Source organism: Notamacropus eugenii, chromosome 2 (assembly GCF_028372415.1).
Source record: "Notamacropus eugenii isolate mMacEug1 chromosome 2, mMacEug1.pri_v2, whole genome shotgun sequence".
NCBI classification, from domain to species: Eukaryota; Metazoa; Chordata; class Mammalia; order Diprotodontia; family Macropodidae; genus Notamacropus; species Notamacropus eugenii.
Window position 1 is genome coordinate 86,270,105 of NC_092873.1, and position 23,226 is coordinate 86,293,330.

General features: G+C 38.0%; 1 protein-coding gene and 2 pseudogenes across 1 annotated transcript in view; 2 read left to right on the top strand and 1 right to left on the bottom strand.

Annotated features, from left to right (window-relative positions):
- Positions 1–1,404: 1,404 nt before the first annotated feature.
- On the top strand, positions 1,405–1,870 carry LOC140522723 (cytochrome c oxidase assembly factor 3 homolog, mitochondrial pseudogene; annotated as a pseudogene).
- Positions 1,871–2,111: 241 nt separating this feature from the next.
- Positions 2,112–3,897, bottom strand: LOC140522724 (dnaJ homolog subfamily A member 3, mitochondrial-like; annotated as a pseudogene).
- A 9,236-nt stretch (positions 3,898–13,133) lies between these two features.
- LOC140522725 (antigen WC1.1-like) overlaps positions 13,134–23,226 on the top strand; it is an 83,107-nt gene continuing 73,014 nt past the window's right edge. Inside the window, exons 1-4 of the mRNA XM_072638026.1 lie at positions 13,134–13,140; positions 17,908–18,171; positions 22,434–22,742; positions 22,845–23,149. Of these exons, the coding sequence (XP_072494127.1) occupies positions 13,134–13,140; positions 17,908–18,171; positions 22,434–22,742; positions 22,845–23,149 (885 nt within the window). The remainder of the gene's footprint in view (positions 13,141–17,907; positions 18,172–22,433; positions 22,743–22,844; positions 23,150–23,226) is intronic.

The window sequence follows — 23,226 nt, forward strand, 5'->3', positions numbered from 1 at the left end:
AGAATTTATCACTCTTATTTTTCTTTATTCTGACCACTTGACAAGGTTTGGCAACAGATAACATATATGGAATGAATATGAGAGGAGTTGATGATGATATCAAGGTTTCTAGCCTGGGTGACTAAGAAGTTGTGGTGCCTTCAGTAGTAGCCAGGCGTCTTGGTCCCTTATGGTGCATCACATTATAGGGTTAAGAATAGATTGATTTTTAAAGGTCATCTAAGCAAGCCCCTCATTTTACAGATGAGGAAATTAAGGTCCTCCCTCAGAAGTATACTGACTTGCCCTAAGGAGCTGAACAGTGTTCCTGAGTCCAAACCCAGTGCCTTTTCCTGTGCACTAGAAGTTGTCTCCTCAAGTGTCTTGGCAATAATTTTCTGGTCACTGAAACTCTCTTTCCATCTTCAGATCTTTTGCAAGTAAGTAGGCAGTAATGGAAAGAGTTCTGATGGTGGTGGTAAAATCAAGATGGTAGAGTGAGAGGGAGTAATTTTGACTTAGTTTCTTCACAATCTCTTCCAGAATAACCAGATTTAATTCTCAACAACATGCCAGACTTAATTCTGATCAGAAAGCCAAGAACAATTCATAGTGAGCCATTTTCCCAGTCCAAGGCAGCTTAGGAAAATCTGACCAGAGGTGTCACAGAGCAGCATTGTGAAAGTGGCAGCAGTCTTCAATGGCAGCAGCAGGGAACAGTCCAGCACCCAGGGATAGTAAGGAGGCTGAACATTTGGGAAGAAAGATGTCAAGGACATTTATACTAGCACTAGGAGCAGGAATGGGGGACGTCTGGAAGCTCTGTTGTCCATTACCCCAATTCTGGATCACATTTTCAGGGAGGAGAGAAGTGGCAGCGTGTGAAAGAATAGGGGCCTTACTTGTGTAAGGGACAGGGAACAAGTTCTACAAACAAAGCTGGGTGGTTCTTTCAATAATGTTAATTTATGCCGTATTGCTTGCTTTCTTAAAGGGTGGAAGGAGGGCCTGAAAATGGGAGAGAACTGAAGCTCAAAATTTTCATTTTTAAATTTATGATATTTGAATGCAAAAATAAATTAATAATAAATTAACTAAAAAAGAAATGTTATCTATCCAATTTTAAAATTAGATATTTTAATAATGGCTTGTTTTAAGCAAATTAAAAATGAAACAAAGTAGAACAATTCAGAAACATTCTTCATTAACCTGCCTGATTTTTAGTGTAAGTATTTTTTTTACTCTTAGAAGCCACAATATTCAAACAAAGCTGTGACTACTATGGAAACAGTACACATTCCTACAGTTTAACTTGAAAACCTGAAACTGGTTAGATTACTATTGTCTTTTTTTTTTTTAAAAAAAACATTTATCCAACTGCAAATGAGAATTTTGGCTCCACAAGAAGTATGAAATTGTTCTACTATGTGCAGGCAGCAGAATTTGGGTTACCGGACCCGCTCTGGAGGAGGTGGAGGAGTGAGATGGCTGATGCTAGTGCTGGATCCGCGGCGCATTGATCCTGCGCGAGAGAAACTGAGACTGGCCCAGCTGCGCTTCATGCGGCAGGTAGAGCTCTCCCAGTGGCAGAAAACGCTTCTGCAGCAGCGGGGCCGGAACATGGTGACTGGCTTGAGCATCGGGGCCTTGGTGTTGGCCATTTATGGGTATACATTCTACTCAGTGTCGCAGGAGCGGTTCCTAGATGATTTGGAAGACAAGGCCAAAGCTGCTAGAGTGAAATCTGCTGGGGCCAACAGCCCCTGAACCCCAAGTGGGTGCTCACGCTGTCTCCACCCTGGATGGAACTTGTTCAGAATAAGGATGGATGCCTCCACCTTCTGTACTTCCCCTCCCCTGCAAGAAAAGACTCCTACTGGGATAAGGCCAACCTGACCTTGGGGTGTTGTTTTGTTATGGAGTTCCATCCTACTTTGGGAATTGTGTATCCAGCCAATTTGATGGGAACACCTGTTCCTTCTCCCCCCCACCAAAACAAAAGAAATTGAGCCTTTGTCACAACAGGGAGCAGGCACAACCAGATCACCCCCAGCTTTTTCGGTAGCATTTTATTCATGTCTTCATAGCTTCTTCCTACTGTAGAGATTTAAAGCCATTGTTGGGGGGCAAGTTTAGTATCTCTTCTCTTTGTTGAAACCTGATAGGGCAATGATGGTGGTCAAGCTGAGAGCTGATTCACGATAAAGTGAATCAACTGTTCTAGAAAAAAAAAAATAAATTAATTAAAAAAAAAAAGAATTTGGGTTACCTTCCCATGGACAGGAAATCTGCATTATCTGTGAAGATATCACGGTCTCTCTTAAGTTACGGAATATCTTATTGATAAGTCCATTCTCTGGTAACCCTATTCTAAGGGCAAATTTGTCACATGACTTTTACTGATGCTGAAGCAGCTGATGAACTATTGGTGCGGAGTCCTTTCATTTTCCAGTCCAACAGAATGATGTGTCTCTTTGACTTCCTTTGTCTACTTTCCAGCAGACCATTCACCAACTGCTGCATTTCTGATTCCTTTTACTGTCCTTCAACATCAGTCTTATCCTCTGCATAGCTGAGCATCGTCAGACTTTGCTGCCTGCTTGTCAGTCTTCTGGTAATTCTGTATATGTATTGTCCTTCATTGCCAAAGAAGACCATGACATCAGAAAAATGATGATATGACTTGCACTTGACTTTGTTTTGAGTGAGTGAGGGCTGTGCAAGGTCACCAGCTTCACTTCTCCTCCAGAGCCATCTGAATTCAGTGACCAGATATTCATCAGGATGACCCAAGAGATGACCCAGGATGAAGCAATTGGGGTTAAGTGACTTGCCCAAGGTCACACAGCTAGTGAGTGTCAAGTGTCTAAGGTGAGATTTGAACTCAGGTCCTCCTGACTCCTGCACTGGTGCTTTATCCACTGCACCACCTAGGTGCCCCTCTGGTAATTCTAATCTTTAAGTGAATGTAGTGGACACCATAGCCATAGCTATTCATCCAGGAGATGCCTTTCACATTGAGTTGAATCTTGGCCAACATGTATTCCAGGAGGGATCGTGACATTGATTGTTTCCTGTAGCCCCTGAGCTCTGACTGTCTCATCAAGGACAGCTTGAGCTGCAGAAATAAAGTGGTCTGAGTGGACATCTGCTCTATCCCTCCCAAACACAGGACATCTCTGAAATTTTAATGTTGTGAAAATTTCTTTTTTCCCTACAGGCATTCTCACAGTCTGGCCATTCTTCACTCCTGCAGGTACTGAGACTATGATGCTCATCTTTTGTTTGCGTTGTCCTGTTCCCCTACATACAACGCAAGGAGGAGTTATCATGGATCCATGGCCTCCATATCACCTACATGCAGAATGCATCATAAAAGGGCCTGTAGTTATGGTTTCCATTCCTGTGTTACTGCAATAACGACACTTCTGAAAATGGGTGCCAGGTTCATTCCTTTGCCATCACATGGCTCACATGAGTTATTAATATTCACAGTAAATTCTTTGTCAGCCTGAATGAATGTCAGTTCCATGATGTATTCCTGAGACTTATCCCGTATACTTTGGTAATCTTCAAATGAAGATCTGAAAACTGCCCAAAGATTTTCCTAAAGAGTTCCTCTGGGTCGACAGTAGGGCCACCTTGCCAGTAGCTCTGTCCAGAACTTCCCATTCCAGAATCAAAAGCGTAGATAGAATCGTAATTATCCTATTTTCACTTCACTTTATCCCTTAGCACCTCATGAGCTTCTGCTGACTGTGAGGACTTTTCTTTAGCCTTACAATCATCCTTATTCATTTCAGGGTGATATTTCTTGACAAGCTGGTAGTAGGTTTTCTTGATCTCTTTCTGGTTGGCAGTTCAGGGTACTCCTAATATCTAGTAATAATCATATTTGGTTGAGGAAGGAAAACTCATGTGAAATGGAGCAGTACAAATTAAAGGGTAAAATTTTATTGCTGAGAGGCTGATGCTGGTTCTCTATGTCAGGAGTCTCCTTGGGACGAAAACTGAGATGAGGTGAGATGTGGCATTGTTTAGCCTATGGCCCACAGAGAACACTAGGTGCCTTTCTGCGGTGCCCAAGTCCCTTTCCCTGCTGCAGCTGGCAGCCAGAGGTGTGGGGGGGCACAGCCAATGAAAACCAATGTGAGATGTCACCACCATCTTGGCTTGGGGACCTCTATCTACTTTTTTTTAAAATCAAGGCCATCAGCTCCATATTAAGAGAACACAATCTTTGCCTTTACTTAGAAAATCCTTTATTTTATAGGGAGTACAAAGGTCACCTTTCATCTTCTTCCTTTCTGAATTATTATTATTATATTAATATATTGTATTAATGTATTATTCCAAATAATATATTATTATTTGGAAAGAGTAGAACATATGTTGCTGACAACATACTAAATATTTAAAAACCCATTTGATATTCAGGAGGCTTGGGTTGACATTAGCGTGGTCTAATGGGGTGAAATCACAAGTCCTTCGTTTACTTGACATGACTATTCCCTCCATGTGACCTTGGACATGATACTTTACCTTAGGGGACCCCAGTTTCAACATCCATAAAGTGATAAAAGTTGTACTACATGGTCTCAAAGGTCTCAATTCATTTAAACGATGCTTTAAAGTTTACAAAGCACCTTCTTCACCACAACCTCTTGAGATGTATAGGGCAAGTTATTGTTCCCTTTGTATAAATAACTAAACTGAGATTCAGAAAATTTGCCTGTGATCATGCCTACATTAAGACAAGTATTACTGTTCTCATTTTATATGTAATAAATACCCATGTATAGAGACAGCTGAGTGTTATAAATGCCTAGAGCCTCATTTCTATAGCTGTCCTTGTGTGGCTCAAAGGGAAGTTGCACAGACATCTCTAGCCTTCTCTCCCTCCACCAATCTGGCGGAGATTTTAATTCCTTGTAGGAGGAGAAGCAGGAAGTGGGTCCAGAGGCTACTATTTTGTTCTTCTTAGAGAGAGGGGGTGCTAAGGTATTATTACATCTGTTTCTTTAAATATTATTGGTCTATGGAGCTTACCTTCAAATGATAAGAAATATATATCTAAAGCTATCAGTAAGCATTTGTAATGGAGAAAAGTTAGAAGCCTTCCCAGTACAATGAGGGAAGAAGCAAGGTTGCACATTATTACCTCTATTATTTAATATTGTATCAGAAATATTAGTTAGGCAATCAATGAAAAAAAATGAAAGAGGTGATCTAGCCATACTAGATCTCAAACTGTATTATAAAGTGGTAATTATCTAAACAATTTGGTACTGGCTAAGAAACAGAGTGGTGGATCAGTGGAATAGAATAGATACAAATTACATTATAGTAAATGACCATAATAATCTAGAACATGAGAAACCCAAAAGATCCAAGCTTTTGGAATAAAATCCCATTTTTTTGACAAAAACTGTTGAGAAAACTGGAAAACAGTATGGCAGAAACTAGGTATACACCAACATCTCACACTCTATACCAAGATAAAGTCAAATGGGTACATTATGTACACATAAAGGGTAATACCATAAGCAAATTAAGAGATAATGGAATGATTTAATTGTCAGATTTATGGATAAGGGAAGAATTTAGGATCAGAGAAGATAGAAAGGGCATTATTAGAAGCAAAATAGATGATTTTGATCATAAAAAATTAAAAAGTTCTTGCACAAACAGAACCAAATGCAACCAAAATTATAACGAAAGCAGAAAACTGGGAAAATATTTTTGCAACAAGTATCTCTGACAAAGGCCTCATTTTTGGGAACTGAGTCAAATTTATAAAAATACAAGTCATTCCTTAGTTGATAAATGGTCAAAGGATATGAACAGTTATCAGACAAAGAAATCAAAGCTATTTATATATATATGAAAAAATGCTCTAAATCTCTATTGATCAGAGAAATGCAAATTAAAAAAAAAATCTCTGAAGTACCACCTTAAACCTACCAGAGTGGTTAATATGGCAAAAAAGGAAAATGTCAGATGTTGAAGGGGATGTGGGAAAACTGACATTAGTATGCACTGCTGGTGGAATTGTCAACTAATCCAGCCATTCTGGAGAGCAATTTGGAACTATGCTCAAAGGGCTCTACAACTGCACATACCTTTTGATCCAGCAATACCACTATTAGGTCTATATGTCAAAGATATTTAAAAAAGACAGAAAAGAACCTATTTGTACAAAAATATTTATAGCAACTTTTTTCGTGGAGACTAAGAATTGGAAATTGAAGTGATCTTATCAGTTGGGGAATGGTTAAACAAGCTATGGCTTTATGATTCTGATGGGATGTTATTGTGCTAATAGAAATGACAAACAGGATGGTTTAAAAAATACCTGGAAGACTTACAGGAATTGGTAATGAAGTTAACAGAAGCAGGAGAACATCATACAGAGTAACAGCAATATTGTTCAATGAATCACTGAGCTATTCTCAGCAGTACAATGATCCAAAACAATTCCAAAGGACTCATAACGAAGCATACTATCTGTGTCCAGAGAAAAAATTGAACACGAATGAATACAGACCGAATCATGCTACTTTTCATTTTATTTTATTTATTTATTTTTGCTTTGATTTGAACCCTCTTGTACAAAATGAATAATAAGAAAATATTTTACATAATTGAACATTTATAGCCAATATCTGATTTCTTGCTGTTTCAGTTAGTGAGAGGAAGGAGAGAGAGAGAGAGAGAGAGAGAGAGAGAGAGAGAGAGAGAGAGAGAGAGAGAGAGAGAGAGAATTTGGAGCTCGAAACTTTAAATAAAAATGTTAAAGGAAAAATGTTGTTTGTCTAGGGGATATGATTAGATTCAATCTAACTTCTGATCACTACATCATTATTGTTGGGGAAAGAGGAGGTGGATCCCAAGATTTATATCCAAGACTTTATCCCTTTCCCACTAAATGCCAATTCCACAATGAATATTCATAACACACATCAAAGAAACACATTTATCCAAATCAATAGCAAAATGGAAATCAGGGAAGGTATATATAGGAGACTATAGAGTGTTTATAGAAAGGGCTTTCCCATTGGGAAAGAGATTAACTCAGCTCAACCAAGAGAGTTTGAGATCTCACCGAAGGGTAAACTCCCTGAAGATTCCACTGTAGCAAGCTGAAGACAGGGACATGGTGGAGACTGCAAACTCTTCTCATGTCTTTCCAGAGTCTTCTACTTCAGTAACCTGAAGTGTGATTGACCTCTTCCATCTTGCGCCTTGAAACTGGAAGCCAATAAAGCCCAAAGTGACTTGAAGCTTGAAGAGTCCCAAAGAGACTGAAGGAAGCTGGAGATTTTCTGTTCCCCTCAATTCTGTCTTGCTTCTCATGTAGGGCAAGGCCTTCATGTCCACCAGTAAATGGCTGTGGGACAGGGTTTACATATAAATAACTAAACTGAAATTCAGAAATATTGCCCATGGTAATACATGTAGTATGCGATGAACTCTGCAGATTTGCCACTGCTCTCTCCACTACATTATACTGTAGAATGAATGGTTAATCACTTTACATGTATCAGACGTTTACTAGTCACAGGAGATACGAATGCAAAAAGTGAAAGAGTTTCATTTTGGCTAAAAAAAGAGAACACGTATAGGAGTGATGACCAAAGAGGGGTATTTTGTTGAAAGAAGTCACTGGGCTGGTGAGTAGAATCCCAACAATTGGTACAAAAGCGGAGTCTAGACAAAGTCATAGAAAAAATTTGAGATGAGGGAAATTTTCATGAAAGAAACACCTTAGGTGGGTCTGGAAGGCAGAGCAGTTATTCATAAACATAAATATGAGGGAGGAAGTTTTGGGTCGAGAGACTGACCTGTGCTGGTGCCCATAAGAAATGGAGAAAGCAGAACTATTGGAACTATGCCCGAAGGGCTATACAACTGTACATACCTTTTGATCCAGCAATACCACTGCTAGGTCTACATGTCAAAGACGCATAGACTGCAATAGCTAATCACATTTTTTTAATACACACACAGACACACACACAGAGACATGCACACTCTCTCTTGCACACATTTACCAATAAATCACTACATTAGATATGTTTGCATTGCACAGCCTTAGGTGGCCTTGTTTCTGCCTTCCCACCACTACCCAGAGACCTAAGGTGCCCATCTCCTTGTTAAAGTTGCCCAAACCCTCTTAGAAAGTTATCTTCTTAGTTGTTCTCTTAAGTCAGACTTATTGAGAACAAAAGTAGTAGAAGATGTGAGGGTTTCTGTAAGGTAGCAAGACACACAGAGCTCAATAAGAACCAGTACAGAAGCTGACGATGTCCAGCATAGGACCTTGTACATATGTGGCATTTAATACACGTTTGTGCTACTGAATCATAGGTTCTTTAAAATCCCTGTACATAGTTCTTGAGTTCAATGTGCTATTTGTCTAGGGTCCTTTTGTCTGCATCCTTCCAAAGTCTACATTCTTCATTCCTAGTCCTAGCTGAGACTATTTATTTTCTTCAGTTCCAAAAGTATGTCTTTTTGTTGATCTCAATTGTATATTAAAGTTAATGTCTTTTTCTGTTTCAGATGTTACCTTGGGTTGTATCTAATGAGAAGTGTTTCACTGAACATATGCTCAAACAAATCTAATTATATAAAAGATGTACCTTGACATGGTTCATGAACTGCAGTTAATAATTGACTACAACACTGATTACGACTGGATTCTTATTTTGTTGATTGTGAAATGAGATGGACCCTACAGAGGAGTTAGAGTCATACAAATGTAGCATTTTCATCTGCTTCTGAGATGCACATCTCATTCCAATCTACAGAGACAGAATTCTCATCACAAAGACCTCTTCTCTTATATAAGAAGATATGTAGGGGGAAGAATTTAATTGGTTTTTGAATTTCATATTGTGGCAGATCAAGTCTCTGATACTGTCTGAAATGGTAAAGGGAGTTCCTATTGACTCCCAGCACAGGTGGCGTGGTCAGGAGCTGAATCTATATAGTCCCCTCCTATTGCTGTATATCCCTCATTCAGTGTTCTGGGGTCTCTCAAGAGGAGTTTGTGCTTTCAAAACTGTAGCAGGACTGGTGATGTCAGGATGGCCTTAGAGAGACTTCCTCCTGCCCAGATGCTAGTTCTTCTTTTCTTCGGTTTCCTAGTGACCAACTCTGGTAAGATTTCATTTTTCTTCTTCCCCAGAGTCTGAGCTATTAGGACTTGTAGTGAGCTGGACTGGGCTGCTGGACTTAGAAAAAACTTATAGGTTAGAAAATTATAATGCAATATTTACCATCTCTTTGGAGCAATGCAAGGAAATTACAATGTCTGAATTTTGGAGAGCCTTCTTAGGTTTGAAGGAAGATTATTCATCAAGAGATACGATATTTGGTCCCAGAATTAAACTCGTAAAGTCCTGGTCTGAGGTTTCCTGTGACTTCTAATATGGCAGATGGTCAAGAAACCAATAGAAGACCCAAGACTGCATTATTTAGTCTCATTGATCTGCTTTGGCTTACTCTAGGGCATCATCTCAGTGCCATGCCATCCTCCTAAATGATCAGGAAAATTTAAAATCATTGCCACATGTCAAATTCAGTATTTGAGTATATGGATGGAAGGATTCCTACATGAAGCAAGTAGAGAGATTCCCTGATCTAGCCACTCAACTCATTAGCCAAAAGAAACTTTGTTGAGACTGTGCTGGTTTGGCCTGTGCTGACTAACAAGGAGATTACTGTTAGTTTGTGAAATAACTTGCAAGTTTTGTGTGGTCTCTGTGACTGGGAGAGAAGAAATATAGATATCAGGTACTATATGATCTAAATAACTTTGCACCTGCAGCCTAGCTCTGGGACCTAATCTAGGGAATGTTCTTTTAAGACCTGTACCACTCAGTTTAAATACAAGGAATTTCACCCCTCCCTTAACCAAAGTATTTTGCAAATATTTTGCTTCAAAGGTAGTTTTGAGCTCCTTTCCCTGGAATTAGTCCTCTCAGCATTTAACGGACTGATCAATCCCATACCAATTGTGTAGAGAATAAATCTGAGAATGGGTAATGTCACCTGATTCTTCCTAGAATCACCAATATAGCCAGAGAGGAGTGGGGCTGGCATATGACCAGAGACCCAGGACTCTTCCATTTAGCCTCTAATTTTATATTCTCAAAATGATTGATTATAAGCTTCCTGCGAGTGCTTAGAATTTCACACACTTTTCTATATTCCTAGGAATGTCAATCCCTGTTCATAGTAAGTGCTCAGTAAGGATGAATTCACTGATTTCATTCATGCTAACTTTCCCATGGGATGAAATTGAGCAACTTACATGCCTATTCCTTCCATAAAATAAACTCTTAGCTATAGTGGAAAGAAGACTGGTTGTAGTCAGGAGACTTTGGTTCTGCCACTAGTGATGTGAATTTCAGAAAGTCGCTTTACCACTTTCAATTTTATTATTCTCTCTTGCCAAAAAAAAGGGACTTGGAGTAATTTTCTCTAAGAAGTTTTTCTGCTTTGAAATGTTAAATATTTCATGGCCCCCTCTCACTCTCTGTCTCAGCTCCCTACACCTCCATCCCCATAATATATCCCTTTGGACGTTGTCTTGCTATATAGTGTTAGGTGTTGGCCTCTAGCTAGTTTCTGCCAAACCACTTTTCAGTTTTCCCAGTAGTTTTTGTCAAATAGTGAGTTGTTGTTTCAAAAGTTTAGATCTTACTATAGTCATCTCTACTGTGTATTGTGTGCTTAATTTATTGCACTGATCCATCTCACTATTTATTAGCTGGTACCAGATTATTTTGATGATTACTACCTTGTAATACAGTTTGAGATCTGGCATGGATAGGCCACCTTCCTTCACGTGTTTTTTACACAAATTCCCTTGATATTCCTGACCTTTTTTTTTCCAGATGAATTTAATCACTTTTTGTAGCTCTAAAAATATTCTTGGTAGCTTGTTTGGCATAAGTAGCATGAAATAAATAAATTAATTTAGGCAGAATTGTCATTTTATTATCCCACCCAATGAGCAAGTCATGTTTTTATAACTGTTTAAATCTGACTTTCTTCATGGGAAATGTGTTTTGTAATTGTGATCATGTAGTTCTTGAGCTTGTGGCAAGTACTGACTCCCAAGTATTTTATATTATCTGCCATTATTTTAAATGGAATTTTTCTTTGTATTTTTTGCTGCTGGATTTTGTTGGTAATATATAGCAATATTGATGATTTATTTGGGTTTATTTTATACCCTGCAACTTTGCTAAAGCTGTTCATTATTTCAACTAATATTTTTAAATTGATTCTCTGTTATTCTCCAAGTATATTATCATATTATCAGTAAAGGGTAATAGTTGTGTTTTCCTTCAGTTTCTTTATCTTTGCTTATTGCTATAGGTAGCATTTCTAGTACAATGTTGAATAATATTGTGCTCAAGGTGGGCATCCTTGTTTCATTCCTGATGTCACTGGGAAGGTTTCTAACTTATCTCCATTACAGATAATCCTCACTGCTGGTTTTAGATAAATACTGCTTATTTTCAGGAAAGCTCTGTTTATTCTTATGCTTTCCTGAATGTTTAATAGACATAAGTGTTGTATTGTGTCAAAATCTTTTTTTTGCATCCATTAAGATAATCATAGGATTTTTGTTTTTTATTTATGTAGTTAATTATTCTGAAGTTTTCCCAAATATTGAACCAGTCCTGAATTCCTGGCATAAATCCCACATGCTCATAATATATGAATATCTTGATGATATATTGCTATAATCTCCTTGCTGACATCTTATTTAAATTTTTCATCAATATTTTCTAGGGAAATTTTTCTATAGTTTTCTTTCTCTCTTTTTACTCTTCCTGGTTTATGTTTCCATGCCGTATTTTATGAACATAAAAGGGATTTGGTAGGTGAGGATTTTAAAAAATTAATTATTTTATTTTTAGTTTTCAACATTCAGTTCCACAAGCTTTTGAGTTTAAAATTTTCTCTACCTTCATCTTCTTCCCCCTCTGCTAGGTGGCATAAAATCTGATATAGTCTCTACATATACATTCATATTAAACATATTTTCCCATTAGTCATGTTGTAATGAAGAATGAGAACCAATGGATTGAACCACAAGAAAGAAGAAACAAGACAAACAAATAAAGAGAGAACAAATAGTATGCTTTGATCTGCATTCTGCACTCAGACTCCATAGTTCTTTCTCTGGAGGTAAATAATATTTTCCATCATGAATCTTCTGAAGTTGTTTTAAATCGTAGCATTGCTGAGAAAAGCTAAGTCTACCAAAATTAGTCATTGCACAATGTGTCTGTAACTGTGTACAATGTTCTGGTTCTGCTCACCTCACTCAGCATTGGTTCATATAATTCTTACCAGGTTTTTGTGAAGTACACCTGCTCATCATTTCTTATAGTATAACAGTATTCCACTTTGTGAATATACCACAACTTGTTCAGCCATTTCCCTCATTGATGGATATCCCCTTAATTTCCAATTCTTTGCCATCATGAAAAGAAAAGATATAAATACATGTGGATCCTTCACCCTTTGTTATGACCTCTTTGGGGTACTTCCCTAGAAGTGGTATTGCTGGTCAAAGGGTATGCACCTTTTTATAGTCCTGTGGGCATTTTCCCCAATTATTCTCCAAAATGGTTGGATCAGTTCACAACTCCACCAACAATGCGTTAGTGTTCCAATTTTCCCATATCTTCTCCCGCATTGATCATGCTCCTGTTTTGTGAAGTTAGTCAATCTGATAGGTATGATGTGTTATATCAGAGCTATTTTGATTAGCATTTCTACAGTCAATAGTTATTTAGAGAATTTTTTCATATGACTGTAGATAGCTTTAATTTCTTCCTCTGAAAACTGCCTGTTCATATCCTTTTACCATTTATCAATTGGGGAATGACGTGAATTCTTTTACATTTGACTCAGTTCTCTATATATTTGAGAAATGAGGCCTTTATCAGAAACATTAGTTGTAAAAATTCTTTCCCAGTTTTCTGTTTCCCTCCTAATTTTGATTGCATTAGTTTTGTTTGGGCCAAAAATTTTCAATTTATTGTAATCGAAATCATACATTTCAAATTTCATAATGTTCTCTATCACTTGTTTGATCATAAGTTCTTCTGTTCTCCATTAATATGACTGGTAAGTTATTCCTTGCTCTCTCAGTTTCCTTATAATATCAGCATTTATATCTAAATTGTGTACTGATTTGAACTTTATTTTGGTATACATTATAAGATATTGGTCTATGCACAATTCTGTCACACTATTTTCCAGTTTTCCCAGTAGTTTTTGTCAAATAGTGAGTTCTTATCCTAGAAACTGGAGTCTTTGAGGTTATCAAACAGTAGACTACTAAAATCATTGCCTACTGTGTTTTATGTACCTAACCTATTCCAATGACCCATAACTCTTATTTCTTAGCCAGTACCCAGTAGTTTTGATGATTCTGCTTTATAATATAATTTAAAGACTGGTATGATTAGGCCATCTTTCCTAGCCTTTCTTTTCATTAATTCCTTTGATATTCTGGACCTTTTGTTCTTATAGATGAAGTTTTAAATTTTTTTCTAGTTTTACAAAATGTTTTTTTTTGGTATTTTGATTGGTATCACACTGAATAAGTAAATTAATGTAGAGAGAACTGTCAGTTTTTAAATATTAGCTTGGCCTACCCATGAGCAACTGATGTTTTTCCAATTATTAAGATCTGACTTTATTTATGTGAAAAGTATTCATATAGTTCTTGAGTTTGTTTTGGCAGAAAGACTCCCAATGCACATGGTATATATTATATTTTATATTGGTATTATATTATATATATGGTATATATTATACTTATAATGCATATGGTAACTTTAAATGGAATTTCTCCTTGTATCTCTTGATGTTGGACTTTGTTAGTAATATATAGGAATGTTAATGATTTATGTGGGTTTATTTTATATCCTACTATTTTGCTATAGTTGCGTATTATTTCAAGTAATTTTTTACTTAATTTTTAGGATTCTCTAGGTATACCATCTGTAGAGAGTCATGGCTTTGTTTCTTTTTTGCCTATTCTCATTGCTTCAATTTCTTTTTCTTTTCTTCTTGCTGAAGCTATAGGTTCTTGTAACACATTGAAAACTATGGTGATAATGGACGTTCTTATTTCACCCCAATCTTATTGGAGAGGCTTTTCACTTATCCTGGGATTTTTTAAAAAAAGAACTCATTGATGGCGGGTTCAATCTATTTTTCTTAAGTAGGGTTATTTAAGAATTCTACTTTGTCTTCTGTTAATCTGTGGAATATATAATTTTGCAAATATTCATCTATTTCACTTAGATTGCCTGATTTATTATCATATATTTAGGCAAAAAAGTTCTTAATTATTACTTTAACTTTCTCTCCATTGGTGGTGAATTCAACCTTTTGATTTTTGATACTGGTAATTTGTTTTTTTTTCCTTTTTAAAATCAAACTAACCAATGGTTTTATCTGTTTTATTCCTCCCCCCCCCCAATAAAACCAGCTCCTAATTTTTTTTATATTAGTTTAGTGATTTTCTTACCTTCAATTTTATTCATCTCTCCCTTGATTTTCATGATTTGCAACTTAGTGTTTAATTGTGAATTTTAATTTCTTTCCTTTCTAGTTTTTTCGTTGCATGTCCACTTCACTGATTTGTTCTTTCTTTATTTTGTTGATGTAAGTCTTTAGAGATATAAAATTTTCCCTGAGTACTGATTTGTCTGCATCCCTTAAATTTTGGTATTTTGTCTCATTGTCATTCTCTTTAATGAAATTATTTACTGTGTCTATGATTTTTTATTTGACCCAATCATACTTTAAAATTAGAATATTTAGTTTCTAATTAACTTCATGTCCCTTTATTGAAAACAATTTTTATCCATTATGATTTGAAAAGGATGCATTTAAGATTTCTGGTTTCTGTATTTAGTTATGAGGTTTTATGCCCTAATACATGGTCATTGTTTGTGTAGGTGTCATGTAGTGCTGAGAAAAGATATGTCACATGTAACTTTTCTAACATCTCTTTCATCTCCTTAGTTTATTTCTTCCTTATTTTTTAAATCTAACTTATCTAATTCTGAAAGGGGAAACTTGAGGTTCCCCACAGGTATAGTTTTATTGTGTATTTCTTCCTGTAACTCATTTAATTTTTCCTTGAGGATTTTGTATGCTATACCATTTGTTGCATATTTGTTTAGTAAAGATATGACCTCATTGTCTATGGTACCTTTTAACAGGATGTGATTTCCTTGATTATCTCATTTAATTAGATCTGTTTTTGCTTTTGCTTTGCCAGACATCATGGTCACTACATCTACTTTTTTTTACTTCAACTGAAACATAACAGATTCTGCTCTACTCTTTTTCCTTTACTCTGCATGTAGCTCTCTGCTTCAAGTCTGTTTTATGTAAACAACATATTGTAGAATTCTGATTTTTAATTCACACAGTTAGATTTTTTTTTAATATAGAAGCTTACTCATTTTCCAGCTTATTTCTTGATGTTTAACTCTATGTTAATGTTGGTCTCTGCCCTGATTGTGGAGGGGACATTGTCTGAAACATCACTGCTCTCTAAGCTGTACTCTGGTCTGCAAGTGACTCCAATTAACTGTTTTCTCTCCTGGAGCTCTTACTCAGGTTCTGACCCCTTGTGACTGGGATCTCTAATATGTAAGTGTTCCTCCTTGCCCTAAAATTGTGACTTGGAACTGATTATGAGCAATGTAACAGGGTCCTGCACCCAGTGCCAGGAAAGTATCTCTTGTAGTCTCCTCCCCACTTGTCTGAAACATTGTCATCAGTGGGCTGAGTGCTCAGGATGACACTGCAATAAATTCAGTTGCCCCCAAGGCCTGCTGCTGGTTGGGTGTGGTCTGCTGGATGTGTTCTGCTACTTGCTGCCTTGTGCAAGGGCCTCATTTTCAGGTGTGGCATACATTGGACTGCACTCTGCTCTTTTCTTTGAGACAGAACTTTTCTGCCAACCTTTTAAGATGTCTTGGGCTGAAATATTCTTTCCTTGATAATTTCATGAAAGATGATGTCTAGGCTCTTTTTTTGATCATGGCTTTCAGGTAGGCCCATAATTTTTAAATTGTCTCTCTTGGATCTATTTTCCAGGCCATTTGTTTATCCAAGGAGATATTTCACATTATCTTCCATTTTTTCATTCTTTTGGTTTTGTTTTGTGATTTCTTGGTTTCTCATAAAGTCATTAGCCTCCATCTGTTCCATTCTAATTTTGAAAGAACTATTTTCTTCAGTGAACTTTTGAACCGCCTTTTCCATTTGACTAATTCTGCTTTTGAAAGCATTCTTCTCCTCATTGACTTTTTGACCCTCTTTTGCCAATTGAGTTAGCCTATTTTTCAAGGTGTTATTTTCTTCAGCATTTTTTGGGGGTCTCCTTTAGCAAGGTGTTGACCTGCTTTTCATGCTTTACTTGCATGTCTCTCATTTCTCTTCCCAGTTTTTCCTCCACCTCTCTAACTTGATTTTCAAAATCCTTTTTGAGCTCTTCCATGGCTTGAGTCCATTGAGTGGGCTGGGATACAGAAGCCTTGACTTCTGTGTCTTTCCCTGATGGTAAGCATTGTTCTTCCTCATCAGAAAGGAAGGGAGGAAATACTTGTTCACCAAGAAAGTAACCTTCTATGGTCTTATTTTTTTCCCTTTTCTGGGCATTTTCCTAGCCAGTGACTTGACTTCTGAATATTCTCTTCACACCCACTTCCCCTCCAGATCCTCCCAGCCAGTGCTTGGGGTCTGAGATTCAAATGCTGTTTCCCAGCCTCAGGGCTTTGGGTGGGGGCGGGGCTGCTATTCAGTGTGAGATTAAGTTCAGGCGCTCAGGTGGGGGCAGGGCCACCACATGGGACTCAGTTCCCTCAGGAGGTTTATGTGGAGACCTTCAACAATGGATCCAAGCTCCTGCCTGCTTGGGGAGCCCTGGTCTGCTCCCGCCTCTGCTGCTGCCTCCTGAGGGGGCCTGAGTTATGGGGGCACCCCACTCCCTTCTTGGCAAACCGAGAAGACCCTCTCACCAACCTTTGGTGCCTGTGGGTGGAGGGACCTACATGGCTGCTGGAGATTCTGTCCCTGAAGCCTGCTCGGATCTGCTCCTCTTGGTGTTGTGCAGCCAAGGCAGGGCTGGACTTGGCTCCAGGTCCAGGGCCTGACGGACCTTTTGCAAGAGGTTTTCAGGGCTCTCTGGAACAGAAATCTCTTCTGCTCCATTGTTCTGTGGCTTCTGCTGCTCCAGAATTTGTTGGGAGTTCTTTTTTACAGATATTTTATGGGCTGTAGGTTTGGAGCTAGCGTATGTGTGTCTACCCCACCATCTTGGCTCCACCCCCCCTGAAATATTCTTTCACCCAGGACTTTTGTTGTTTTTGTGGCTCCAAAATTTATTCTCAGGCATTAATTAAAGTTGTTTGGAGGGGAATTTGGAAAGGGTTAGGTGAGTGCTTGCCTTTATTCCATCATCTTGGCTCTCCCTTTCCAAAGGTGACCAATTCATCTTGCATATAACTTGTTTGTACTAAATAAATAACCATTTTTAAAGCAACTGCTATGCGCCTGGCACTGTACTAAGCCCTGGTGATACCAAGAAAGACAAGAAAGCAGTCCCTGCCTTCAAAGAGCTCAAAGTCTAATGGGGGAGAAAACATGTAAACAGTTTTGTATAAATATGATATATGCAACAAGAAAATTCATTGCCCACCCTCTGGACCCTGAAGAGGTATCTCAGTTGCTTCCTTTCTATACCTGGGGCTCTCAGAGGTTCCTCACTTCCAAGCCAGGATGTTAACAGGGGGTGCTGTTTTTCTTTTCCAGACAAAGACAAACTCCAACTCAGGGGAGGAGAGACTCTATGCTCTGGATGAGTGGAGATATGGCATGATGGCTCCTGGGGGACAGTATGTGATGACTTATGGGACCTAGCAGATGCTAATGTGGTTTGTCAGCAGCTGGGCTGTGGCTCTGCTGTGGCTGCTTTGGGAGGAGCTGCATTTGGCCCAGGAAATGGGACCATCTGGTTGGATGATGTGTGGTGCAAAGGGAGTGAGTCCTCTCTGTGGGATTGCCCTGCAAGTTCCTGGGATAGGAGTCCCTGTGTTCATGAGGAGGATGCTGATGTCATGTGCTCAGGTGAGTGTGATGTACATAAGTCTAAGAACAATATCTGTTCTCAGAACTTTTTGCTTTGTGTAAGGGCCTGGGGCCTCACTTTCAGGTGTGGCATACACTGGACTGCATTCCCCTGTTTCTCTTGTGACAGATGTCTTGGGCTGAAACAGAGTTCTGAGAACAGATATTGAGCTGGAGGATGTGGGTCTAGAGTTTGCATCTAAATGAAGCTTCCACCAGTTTGTCTTCTGCAAGTAGGGGAAATTGTAATCTGATCCTGGAGTCATAGAATTTAGAATGGGAAACAAAATTGATGGTCGTCATGTGTCTTTACAAAGAAGGAAGTAGAAATCCAGTGAGGTTATCTGATTGTCAGAAGGTTACACAGACTAACAAGTATAATTTGATGGGAAAGTTTTGAACATAGGTCCTAAGACTCCCAGAACTACAATACCTCTTCTCTCCTCCAGAGCTCTCTTCATGCTTGTGCCAGGGGAAGAGTACATGGGGGATCTAGGAATCTTTCTGATCTGCTTAAATAAAGTATTTAGGACAGATTGCTTCTCTTTTCTGGAGGTCTCTATGCCCTACAAATTCCTGGCCAGATTAATATCTGGATTTTCTCTCTCTGTCTCACTCTGCTGACCTGAGCTGGAAATAATTGTCTCATCCCCAATTTTCCTAACATTTTCTTTATTAGGCTTTGGTCTGGTACATTTTTTATATCTGCTTCCACAAGCTTTTTCGGGGGAACTCTTCGTGCTAATTCCCGTTATTCTGTCATCTTGACTCTACCTACTCAGTTGTATAGTTTTATACTAAGGTATAAAGGTAGACAAAGGGAGATAGAGGCTCCATTCTAAAGCAAACAAACATAGCAAGTGGGAGTATAGTAATTGTAAGTATCAGCAATAAAGCTAACTACAGATGCTGGGAGAGATCATTTGGAGTTGTTATTTCATTCACTGATATTAATCATGTCCTTTAGTTATTTCAATCTCCATGTTGCTAGTATTTCTCTGGGTGAGGGTGCCTAATACAATTGACCTGCATCAACTACATTCTCACTGTGTGGCCCAGAGAGATTGGTCTTGGGGCTTCTGTTCTAAGTACATTATTTTTTGGATTATTAAAAAGATAGAAGATTTTTTGATGTCCTCAACAGATGATTTTCTGGTAACCAACAACATTAATTCTCTTCTTACCTTAGTTTATCACCAAATCAACAAACTTATGTTTATAATCATATCCACAAAAATCTCTGTAGCAAATGTGACAGAAGCTAAAGTCAAGTGTGAAAGTATAGTGGACTTGTTCCAGCCTCAGATTGAGGAGAAAGGTTTGTACAGAGTAAGACTATCAAATCATTAAAAGGACTCATTGGCAGAAGTGATTATTTCCTTTCCAAGTCAGCAGAAATGGCACCTGTTTCCCCCCCCTCCTTTTTTTCTCTTTCTTCTTTCATTCTTTGTCTCTCATGCTCCTCTACTCTCTCTGTCTCTATTTGTCTCTTTGTTTCTCTGCCTGGCACTGACCATGAGAGGAGCAAACACTTTTCCATTTTGGAAAAATTGAAAATTTACAGATCCCTAGAAGTATCTCTGAAAACAGCTGCACAAAAGCTGTGAAGTTTGGGACAGTACACTCCCCACACTGGAAGTAGAGCCATACCTTAACAGAGAGTTAAAAAGTCAAGTAATTGGCTGAGAAAATGAACCAGCAATGGAAAAACCTTAGACTATAGAATCTTACTTTGATGACAAAGAAGATCAAAACATACAACCAAAAGGAGACAACAAAGTCAAAACTCCTACATGTAAAGACTCCAAGAAAAGTATGAATTGGTCTCAGTCCATGCAAGATCTCTAAGAGGATTTTGAAAATCAATTAAAACATATAGAGGAAAAATTGGGAAGAGAAATGAGAGTGATGCACAAAAAGCATGAAAAATAAGTTAATTGCTTGCTAAAGGAGATGTAAAAAAGTGAAGAAAATAATACCTTACAACATACACTACTCCAAATGGCAAAAAAGGTCCAAAAATCCAATGAGGAGTAGAATGCCTTAAAAAGCAGAACTAAGCAAATGGAAAAGGAAGTTCAAGAGCTCACTGGAGAAAATAATTCCTTCAAAATTAGAATAGAGTAAATGGAAAGTAATGAATCTATGAGAAATCAAGAAATTATAAAACAAAGCAAAAGCATGAAAAAATAGAAGACAATGTGAAATATCTCACAGGAAAACCAATGGATCTAGAAAATGGATCCAGAGAGATACTTTAAAAATTATTAGAAATAATTGAAAATTAGAAAATTATTGAAAGCCACAACAAAAAAAGCTTAGACATCATCTTTCAAGAAATTATCAAGGAAAACTGGTATCCTAGAACCAGAGGGAAAAATAAATATTGAAAGAATCTACTCATTGCCTCCTGAAAGAGATCCCAAAAGAAAAACTCCTAGAAATATTATAGCCAAATTCTAGAGTTCCCTGGTCAAGGAGAAAATAGTGAAGAAGCCAGATAGAAACAATTCAAATATTGTGGAAACACAATTGGAATAACAAAAGATCCAGCAATTTTTAAATTAAAGGAACAGAGGGCTTGGAATATGATATTCTGTAGGTCAAAGGTGGTAGGATTAAAACCAAGAATCATCTACCCAGCAAAACTGAGTAAATCCTTCAGAAGAAAAATGGACATTCAATTAAACAGAGGACTTTCAAGTATTCTTGATGAGAAAACCAGAGGTGAGCAGAAAATTTGACTTTCAAATACAAGACTCAATAAAAGCATGAAAAGGTAAATAGGAAAGAGAAATTGTAAGGGATTTATTAAAGTTGAACTGTTTAAATTCCTACATGGAAAGGTAACAGTTGTAACTTATGAGACCTTCCCCAGTATTAAGTAATTGGAAGGAATATATATGTGTGCATGTATATGTACATAAACATATATACACACATACATGCATATATACATGCATGCACACACACATATACATACATACATATATCAACAGAGGGTTGAGGGTGAGTTGAATATGAAGAGATGATATCTAAAATATAAAATGATAAAATGTATGGGTGAGAGAGGAATGTAATGAGAGAAAGAGAAAGGGAGAGGTAGAACAGGATAAATTATCTCACATAAAAGATGCAAAAATGTTTTTATATTGGAAGGGAAGAAGGTGGAGGTAAGAGGTAATGAGTGAACCTTACTCTCATTGGATTTGGCTTAAGGAGATAATAACATATTCAATTGGATATAGAAATCTATTTTACCCTATAGAAAAGTAGGGAGTAAGGGGAGAAGAGAAGGGGAATGATAGAAAGAAGGGAATATTGTGGGAGGGGGAAATCAAAAGCAAATACTTTTGAGGAGGGACAGGTTCAAAATAGAGAATAGAATAAATGGGGGTGGATGGGACAGGCTTGAGGGAAATATAGTTAGTCTTTCACAACATGACTATTTTGGAAGTGTTCCTCAAGGCTACACATGTATAACCTAATTGAGTTGTTTGCCTTCTCATTGAGGGTAGGTGGGGAAGAGAGGAAGGGAGAGAATCTGGAACTCAAAGTGTTACAAATAAATGTTAAAAATTGATTTTACATGTGACTGGGCAATAAGATGTAGAAGCAGTAGGGTATAGAAATCTCAAACAGAAAGGAAAGCAGATAAGACATGTCGGGGGTGATAGAAGGGAGGGCAGTTTGGGGAAAGGGGGTAATCAAAATGCATACCATCTTAAGGTGGGGTTAGGGGAGAGATGGGGAGAAAATTTGGAACTCAAAATTTAGTGGAAGCAAATGTTGAAAACTAAAAATAAATAAGTAATAATTAGAAATAAAACAAAATATTAAAATAAGAAAAGGAAATCTAATAAGAACAACCAGGTTCTTGGAGAAGAGGACATGGTTTCTTCTCTAATGGTGAGATTTTATAGGAGTCTAATTTTCTGAGTGAGAGGCATACATTCTGCTTTTCCATATGTCTCTCCCCTGCGTAAAAGAGTAGCAAGATCGCATTTCACTACATCTGTCAGACATACTTTCCCGAAGAGTACCAGGAATGAAGCACCTTCAGTTTTATTTCAGATTTAATCATAGTCAGCATGCTTTTAAGGTATTAGTTTTTATGTGCTCAGTTAAAGAAAAATTCCTTTGCTTCTTCTGCCTTGGGAATATGCCAGACAGAATCTCACGTAATTAATTGTGTTTCTTCCCTCATCAGGGAAATCTTGGCTTTCAGGGCCAATCACTCAAGTTCTTTCTTGTCTTTCCAGGGTTTGTCCAGCTAGTTGAGGGGGATGGCCCCTGTAACGGGAGGGTAGAATTTGATTCTGAAACAAAATGGAACACGGTCTGTGATTGGAATTTTACTCTTTGTACTGCCAAAGTCATTTGTGCTGTGTTAGAGTGTGGCACTGCAGTCTCCATCATGAAAGGGGCTCACTTTGGAAGAGGAAATGGACCCATCTTGTATAAAGAATTCCAATGTAATGGAAGTGAACCATTCCTGTCACTGTGCCCCATGGTACCACTTCCACAGGGAAAATGCAGTCACAGCATGGATGTTGGAGTCATTTGTTCAAGTAAAACTTGCACAATGCTTTTCTCCTGCTCCCACATTGTACTTAATCTTGAAATTAGAAAGTCACACTGACTTTTCTAAAGCCCTGCCTTCTTCTCCCCAGGGTACGCAGATTTTCGTCTGATGGATGGAAGCTCTCAATGTAAAGGAAGAGTGGAGATCCAAGTTTTGGGGACTTGGAGGACTCTCTGTGACTCCCACTGGGACCTGGCAGATGCCAACATTCTCTACCATCAGCCCCACTGTGGTGTTGCCTTGAAGCCTCCAGAAGAAGCACATTTTGGTAGAGGAAGTGTCCAGATCATAGGGGACACATTTTATTGCACAGGAACTGAGTTTGATTTATGGAATTGTTCTGTGACTATCCTGGGCACTTCTCCATGTTCCACAGGAAAAGTTGCCTCTGTGGTCTGCTCAGCTTAGTGAAGGAAAACCCCTAATTCAGACTCAAGGCATATCTCTAGATGATGGACCAGTGAATATAT